The sequence below is a fragment of the Engraulis encrasicolus genome, chromosome 15 (assembly GCF_034702125.1).
Source record: "Engraulis encrasicolus isolate BLACKSEA-1 chromosome 15, IST_EnEncr_1.0, whole genome shotgun sequence".
Taxonomy (NCBI): Eukaryota; Metazoa; Chordata; class Actinopteri; order Clupeiformes; family Engraulidae; genus Engraulis; species Engraulis encrasicolus.
The window spans coordinates 46,528,958-46,537,611 of NC_085871.1; the positions used below are offsets into that span (position 1 = coordinate 46,528,958).

The 8,654-nt window shown below is 41.2% G+C and overlaps 1 protein-coding gene across 1 annotated transcript; it reads right to left on the minus strand.

Moving 5' to 3' along the window:
* Nucleotides 1-1,596: 1,596 nt before the first annotated feature.
* On the minus strand, nucleotides 1,597-5,792 carry LOC134464301 (protein mono-ADP-ribosyltransferase PARP12-like). The gene is made up of 5 exons (XM_063217770.1): nucleotides 5,466-5,792; nucleotides 5,152-5,290; nucleotides 4,048-4,239; nucleotides 2,096-2,300; nucleotides 1,597-1,721 (listed from the first exon to the last, which is right to left on the minus strand). The coding sequence occupies exons 1-5, from the start codon at nucleotides 5,741-5,743 to the stop codon at nucleotides 1,597-1,599; spliced, it is 939 nt and encodes a 312-aa protein (XP_063073840.1). The 5' UTR covers nucleotides 5,744-5,792.
* Nucleotides 5,793-8,654: the final 2,862 nt, after the last annotated feature.

Below are 8,654 nucleotides of genomic sequence, written 5' to 3' on the forward strand. Positions count from 1 at the left end.
TTCATTACACACACACACACACACACACACACACACACACACACACTTACATACTTACCACCACCATCAAATTCTAAATATTCATTATGACTTGGAAAATTGCAATTTTCATACATGAAAGGGGGGGATTTTCTCCATTGTCTGCCATTTTGAATTTACAGAAATAGACATTTTTAGCTGGAAAATGTACTGTTTGGTCATACTAGTAAATAAGCTTACTAGTTCATTATTTAGTGAATATTCACAAAAAGATCAAATTTGGCAGTAAACAGCATAGTTCCAATGAGCAACATTGTGGCTATTCCTACTCTGAGACACTGAGACACTGACGAAGGCAACAGCCGAAGCGTTTGTCTATACTAATGCTACTATATAAAAAAATAAAAAATAAAAAGAAGAAAATAAGAACCCGAGTGCAATCCACTTTCTCACCTTCTAAGTTATTCCTACTCTGGACATTATCCTACACAGCGCACCTTTAAGCATCATTGTCACCTCCTCTATCTTTCAAGCAACTTCCACTATCTCTCACACAAAGTTACTGGGAAAAGTTAACTGGGAAAGAAAACTCTGTGTGTGTGTGTGTGTGTGTGTGTGTGTGTGTGTGTGTGTGTGTGTGTGTGTGTGTGTTTGTGTTTGTGTCTGTGTGTGTGTGTGTATGCATGCTTGTGTGTGTGTGTGTGTGTGTGTGTGTGTGTGTGTGTGTGTGTGTGTGTGTGTCTCTTTGTGTGTGTGCGTGCGAATGGGAAAGAAAACGAGAGGGACAAGCCTATGTGTCTCTGTGTCAACACATGCTGTATCAACAGTACCAAAGGTCAAGCAGCAGAAGTGATAAAGGAAGATAAATATACTCACAACCAGTGTTGGGCAAGTCACTCAAGACTGTAATGCATTACTGATTACATGTTACTGTCCTTTTAAAATAATCCCTTACACTACATTATTACTGTATTTAATATTATTATATATTAATAATTATTATTATATTTATTTATAAAATGTAAGGCATACTACTTTTGCATTACTTTAGTTACTTTCGCCAAAAGAATTGTAGGCCTAAATATGGATCTGGCAATTTATTACAGTGCAAATCCAGCTCATGAGTCTAACTTTTTCACCTCCCGCCCAGGAGGTGCTTTGACAGCATGCAGACTAAAAACTACCAGGTCCAGGAATAGCTTCTTTCTGTCAAGCCATTGTCACCGTTCTCTGAGTATGGCAGAGCAAATTTTACCTCCAAGCAAGCAGTTAACATTGACTCTATGAGACCAGTTAGCCGCCAGCTGGTCTCTTAGGCCTCAATGTTAACTGCTAGCATGTAGGTAAAATTGGCACTGCCAGTGTCAGTCTCTGTAGTCAGAGAACGGTTGAAAGTACAGGAGAAAGGTAAAACTCAATTATTTAACTCAAGGGGAGGTGTAATATGAGCTTATTTGAAAAAATTGGGACAGTATCACTTTAAGTTATTTAGCATTGCAACTAAGTAAGTATTACAGATTTTTGCCCTGCAATGCCTTACTAATGCCTTTACAGTAATTCATTAATTTTGTAATGCATTACTGCCCAACACTGTTTACAACACATGCATGCAAATGATCAACCAGAGGCAGCACGCGACTTACTCTCATATTTGCAAAAGCCTTTGATGAAGGACAGGCAGATTTCAGCCACCTCTAACGGATAGATGGTGTAGAACGGGCTAGTGCAGATGTCAGCCACCTCTATGGATAGATGGACATACAGTAGAAGATACAGATTGGGATTACAAGTGGACCAACATCAGTTCTTATACTGTACACTGTACTATATATGATACTTTTTTGGAAATAAGCACATTTTACAGGTCTTCTTCAGTTAGATAAAGAGAATGAAATCATTCAGATTCAGTTGGGGAGCCCTAAGGGGGTGTTGAGAAGGATACAGCTGAGAGGGGGCGGCGCATAGTTGCCATTGGGGGCATTAGTCTATTTCATTTTTCAAAACTTAGGGGGGGCGTTGGCAGGCTTATGATGAGGTCGAGGGGTTGTTGAGAGGCTTACAATGAGGTAAAGGGGGTGTTTATTTAAAAAAAAATAACAGGTTGAGAACCACTCACCTGCGCCCACTGTGCCACCTTGCTCCGCGTCCTTGTCACTGGAGCCGCGTCCTCTGCCCCGCCCTCTGGCACGCCGACCTCTGCGCTTAGCAACAGCAGCAGGGTCGCCACCGGCAACAGTACCAGCTCCGCTTCCCGCTGGGTCTCCTTGGCGACGCCCCCTGAGCAGCAGGATGTGGTGGTACACCGAGTGCATCGAGCCCACCTGGGGAACAGCACATACAACTATTAGTATTATTGTCATTATTGTTGTTGTTGTTGTTATTATTATTGCATTGTGCAGGGGCGGAGTGGCCCACCTTTTCCCACCGGGAGAATTTTCCCCTTGGCGGCCCTCTTTAAAAAAAAAACAAAAAAACAAAGCGAACATGGTTTCCTAACCAAAAAGACAAAAGCCACGAAATCTGCAGTCGTACTACATGTGGACATTAGTGTTGTCAAAATATCAACCTGAAGTGGAGAATTGTAGCCTACACCTTGATGAAATGCACAGCCAGTGGTGTAGTCTACGTAAAACGCAGGTATACGCACCCATTTCAAAATCTCAGGGATTACAGTATACCCACTTAAAATTGATTGATCCATTATTTACAATAGCACAAATATATACAGTAGACTATACACACATCAAAAAATGCTCAAATATACAGTATACCCACTTCAAAAAGTAGACTACACCACTGGAGCCATCATCACAGTCCAAAGCATTCATAGGCCTAGGTTAGGCTACATCACGCTACTGTTCCATGCAAATGTGCACTCCACTGTCATTTTGACAGTTTGAAATTGAAATATCGTTTAAGGAAGACAGGATGAGCATGGGCACAAAGTTTTGGGTGTGGGGATTTTTAGAAGAGTAGGCTTACAAAATATAGTATAGTAGCCTATAGCTTACAAAAAGTCTGTCTACATTGTGCAATAAACCCACCATGCAGCAAATAATAAGCCAAACTTAGCTACTTCAAACCACAACCATAAGTCAACAAAATGTATAACCAAACAGTGTAGGCCTACCTTAAAACGCTGACTTCTCGCAGCAAATGTCTTTGTTTCTTGCAATCACTCTACTTTAATCCACAGCTTATTAGCCTACACACCCAGCACTGGTCACATCAGAATCTTGTGTGGTAATAATTTTGTTCCATTTCTTCAGACATAGGCTACATCCTAAATGTACCACATATAAATATATGTATGATAATAATATTATTTCGACTATAAGGAGATATACTGGTAGGTCTAACAAATCAAAACAAAACCCATTGCTTCTGTTAGGTGCAGTTATCTTGCTTCTGTTAGGTGCAGTTATCTTCCTTACCACTTGGTGGAGTCTGTTCGTAACCCAAGTCAATAACCACAGAGCAAGTGAATCAGGACTGGAAAGACTGTAAACTGTAACAGTCGTGTGGAAATCGGAAAATAAATCATAATTTATTCATATTTCCATCCTTTGGTAACCAATATACATATCACAGGTTCTTCAAATACTGAAAACGAAACTGTGTTACTAAGATCTTGTAAACTTCCGCGATCTACGGTGTATGAAAATTATCAGTAGAGAAGGGGTGTGGCCAATTTACTGTTTGACACCGTCAGTGAGGTATTGCTGTCTGGTATACAGTGTAAATACTGGCTAGTCAGCTTAGTTCCTAAGCAGGGAAATGGAAAGTGGGAAGTCAGTGCTTATAAGTACCATCTCCAAATTTCCGGGCCGGTTGAGAACGCAAGGTGGCCGCATCATTACATTTCACGGCCGCGGCCCACCGGGACAATTCCCCGATCTCCCGACGGCCACTCCGCGCCTGACATTGTGTAGTTAGTAGCAGCAGGATGTGGCCGTAGACAGTGCATAGGCTACTGCTCCTCTGGGGAGTATTCTTATTATTATTAGTAGTAGTATTATTATTATTAATAATAATAATAATAATAAAACCATCGTTGTGGAAATACACCTGTTGGGTCAGCACGCCCCGCCGACAGAGCGCCCTGGTTGGCTGAGGCTCGAACAGGTCATGTGATCGCCAGCAGGTGTCACCATCGCAGGTGTGTCGCATGAAGCCCTCGCAGACGTGCAGCCTCTTGCATTCGTCCTTGTCCTCGCATTGACCATAATCGCTGTCACCACGGTTGTACTTGGAACAAATCTGGTCACAGGGAAACACACCAGAGAGAAGGTTTAATTAATACACTACATTACATGTTTTTTCCTCTCTTGTTGTTTTACCGTTTCATTTTGTTGTGATGTGCTTTATTGCGATATGGATCCCCCTGGTTCTGTAATACAAATTGAATCCACGTCAAATCCCTGACTCATCCGACATAGGGGTGTAAAAAAATCGAAATGTATCGATGCATCGAAAATATCGGCCGGCGATTTCATCGAATCGCATCCTATCGTGGGGCATTCTCAAGTATCGAAAAGAATCAAATCGCTGGCCCCTGTGCAATGCCCTAGCTTCATAACACAATAGTAGTGGAAAAGTAATTGGAAAAAATCGAATAGAATCGAATGGCATCGTATCGTGGGGAATTCTTAAGTATCGGAAATAATCTAATCCCTGCTTGAAGAAATCGATACCGTATCGTACCGTCATTAACACCCCCACATTAATCCTGCATTACCATCTCAGATTGGGCTGAAAAATATCAAGGAGGTTCACACGCTTCCCAAGGAAAAGTGCAACATTATAGCCCCCAACTCCTTATAAATTTCTCATTAAAAATATTTTGTCAGGTACCCCTCTGACTCGGTTGAACAGGGTCTTCCAAGAGCCCACTTTCAGATTACCGGTACTGAATCTAAAAAACTACCGGTACTTAAAGTAGGTTCTTAAAAATGTCAAGGTAAGATGTGGAACTTTAAGCCCCCAGAAAGCTTGAGCGAAATTCTTGGAATGAGTTCCCCAGGTTTGGAATAGGCTGCCTACCACCCCCGGACGCAGGTGGAAGTAAGGTGTGTGGTGTCATTCTGCAACACTCACATGTGTGTGGTGTGTCATTCAGCACTGACTCACAGGTGGAAGTAAGGTGTGTGGGGTGTATTCTAACACACTCACAGGTGGAAGTAAGGTGTGTGGGGTGTCATTCTGCAACAATAGCTGTCTGATCTCAGCTCTGCTGAACTTCTGCAGCCGATGGTCTGATAGAACTTCTGCATTGTGGTCGGAGTTTAAATCGTGCCCATAAGAACACCCACTGCAAAGGAAACAAACACAAACAAAGGCCTTAGCCTACAGCAGGCGACATGAAACTCATTCAAACAATGGAGAGTATAGATTTAACTTTCTTTTATTTTATTTAGGCCTTACTCGCTCCGGCTACTCACAACAACTACTAGGCTATACTAATAATGATAACAATAATGACTTACTTTGTGTTGCATTCTCCGTGAACATAAAACTTACAAAGATGAAGTTCATTGCAGCCATCGCAGTCCGCGACTTTACACAACCGAAGACTTGTTTTGGCGAGGATTCGTTTGACACCTGCCCTCTCGGTCAGAAAGAAGTGTTCTTCATTCCGGAGAAGCGAGTCAAATTTAGAGCAGCTGTCAATGTCAGGAAATCCAATGGCAAGCTCCAACAGTAGATCATACTCCATCGCTCCTCCATTGCCACATACTAATTGAACAATGTCTGCTTCCGACATGATTGCTGAAAGAATAGGTTACACGACGGCAACACATCAGCATTCCTCCACGAGCTGAAGACGGGGAAGACGAGAAGAAAACGAAACTTAACATTTTGTGTTGCCAGGTCTTGAAAATCCCCTACTTAGAGCGTGCAGATAGTAGCCCTAGGTCTGCGCATTTTATTCTTGGCCACAAGAAAATGAAGCGATCCTACAATGTTCTGGTCCCATTTATTAATAAGATGCAACACTTTTCTTAAGGCATCAAAGTAGGCTATTTTGTAAAAAAGAAAAAAAAAGAAAAAAAAGATTTAATTAAAAAAAGGCAACCCGGTGCTTTTTCCAAGGAAATGAAACTCGACACAGCCAGAGGTTTGTGTTTACTTAACCGGGTCCAGCCTAGTGATAAAACTATTCGCCCAGAAAGGGACCACCAATGTCCGAAGTGATACGGACACGGGGTGGCGGTGGGGTTGGGGTGCATAATCTGCAACAACAAAAACAACAATTGTGTACAATCTAGGTGCACCAGCCCACCTAGAAAATCACCTTTCAGATCATCAACCTTCGTGCATCCACCACGGAAGGACTGAAACGAGCAAGATAAGACTGCAAGTATAGCCTACCTTACCTTCTCACTATCAGAGTAGAGGTGAACATTTCATCAGAGTATTCCGCAGGGTAATGCTGCTAACCTGTGGTTTATTTCAGTACTGCATTTTAGAATGTGCCGTTCTACTGATCAGCAACCGATTCATAGACTATGCATTTTTACATTTAAATGAAAATGTATGGCACAGCACAAGATATAGAACAGTAAGGATTAAATTCCGGGTGTGTGTGTGTGTGAGTGTTTAATAAAAATAAAATAAAAAATCAGCCATCTCATTGCATTCTTTTTTTTGTTTTGTTTTGTAGAGTTAAGGTTCGAACTAAATGGCACATGAAATGAGAGTCTGAGACCAAATACAAATACATTGACAATGTTAAATCGACTCTCTGAGTGTTAAATTAATTAATACCCTTCTGTGGACAGACTGTGCTGACAAAACTTTTTCTGCTGGGACCACCTTTTGCACCTAAGAATATTTCCGCGACCCCCACTCCCCCATATTTCAAATGCCAATAGGCTAAGTGCGTTAATATTGCTAAATTGTAATTTGATATTCAGAGGAAAGCTAAAAAAGATTCGGTTTACTGTTTTTAACTTATCCATACAGTTAAGTAAGCTATTAACCTGTCTATCTCTACTTGCTTCTAGCATTGTAAACCACAAAATGACGAAAAAAAGAACTCTCCCTCTTCTGTAGCATTACTTCCAATGTACAGCACATAGAGGCTGGGATGCAATGGGATTGACAATAGCCTATATGCATTTTTAAATTTAAATGAAAATGTATGGCACCGCACAAGATACAGAACAGTAAAGATTAAATCCCTGGTGTGTGCATGTGTGTGTGTTTGTTTAATTAAAAAAACAGCCATCTCATTGCATTTTCACCTTTTTTTTTGTAGAGTTAAGGCTCAAACTCAAAGGCACATGAAATGAGAGTCTGAGACCAAATACACACTAGACCAAAGCTATTCAAATGGCGGCCCAGGGGCCAGATGCGGCCCTTGGATGGCAAGGTTCTGTCTCCCCACGAGGTCACACCAACATGAATGCAAATATGCGTGCTATTAGTGATTCGGGTTACTGTTTCTAACTAATTCATGCAGTCAAGTAAGCTAACTATGAATTCTAGAGATGCACCGGATCCTGATTTTTAGGATCCTGCCGGATACCGGATCCACTGCTTAAGATCCTGCCGGATCCGGAACCGGATACCGGATCCTACGAAAGAGTTGAAACACATAGCCAACTCGCACACGTGGGCCCTTTTTATTACGTTGGCGCAAACTATTTTTAAGACTCATTGGCTTACTGCCACACTGCCTTCAACGGCCACTTCCAAAGGGCTTTCACTTCATGCAGCGATTGGGGTTGTGAAAGACTGACTGAAAAGCCTAGGCTACGTAAAAAGTAAAGATGCCCCAGATCCTGATTTTTAGGTAACTGCCGGATACCGGATCCACTGCTTAAGATCCTGCCGGATCCGGATAGTCTGAAAAACCCTATTATCCTGCCGGATCCGGAACTGGATCTAGGATCCTGTACATCTCTAATTAATTCAAACTACTAACCTGTGTAGCCTATCTCTTACTTGCTTCTGATAAAAGCACTAACCTCAGAATGAGGAAAAAAAGAGCACTCCCTTCTGTAGCATTACTTATAATGTACAGTAGCAAATGATTTTATCCAAAGTGACGCACTAAGATGACAAAAGTTACGATAAGTATCTACATTTGTGCAACTCCTTTGTTTCAACTAAGAATGCCATTTACTTGGAGAAAATCTTGATTGCCAATGAAATAAAGATGAGAAAATGTGAAGAAGAAAAAAACGTTTTTTTCGCATGAAATTGAGCCAAAATCATGTAGAGATGCGGTTGAAGATTTTTTTTTTTATTGAATGCTGTCAGCATTTGTGTCTTTTGCACCTGGAATTTATTGACAGCTTACCCAAGCCACCAAGGTTGTCATTTTTCATTTTTCAGAACTCTCTCTAAAAATGAAGGGTACATACACTAAAATACACAACATTTTTTCGCAATATTTCTGACCGAGGATACCCTCCAATTATTGGTCCTTAGGGCCAATAAAGAACTAGCAAAAAAAATCACAAAAAAAATTACTGAGCACATAATATACGATACACTTCCGCTTCATTTTAAAAGCAAATATTTCTTAGTGATATAGAGTGATTGATTAATTGATTGATTGACTGATTGATTGACTCAGGGGTGTAGGAACCTTTATCATTCGAGGGGCCACTTCAAATTGCTCCGAGGGCCATAAAAGTCCTCCAAGGGCCGTACTAGGAACACAA

Excerpts from the sequence above, each read along its gene's own strand:
- LOC134464301 (XM_063217770.1), bottom strand. The coding sequence starts at position 5,743 with ATGTCGGAAGCAGACATTGTTCAATTAGTATGTGGCAATGGAGGAGCG. Across the intron at positions 5,291-5,465 it reads CACGGAGAATGCAACACAAA|TGGGTGTTCTTATGGGCACG; the intron begins GTAAGTCATTAT and ends TTTCCTTTGCAG. Across the intron at positions 1,722-2,095 it reads AGGTGGCACAGTGGGCGCAG|AGGTGGCTGACATCTGCACT; the intron begins GTGAGTGGTTCT and ends ATCTATCCATAG.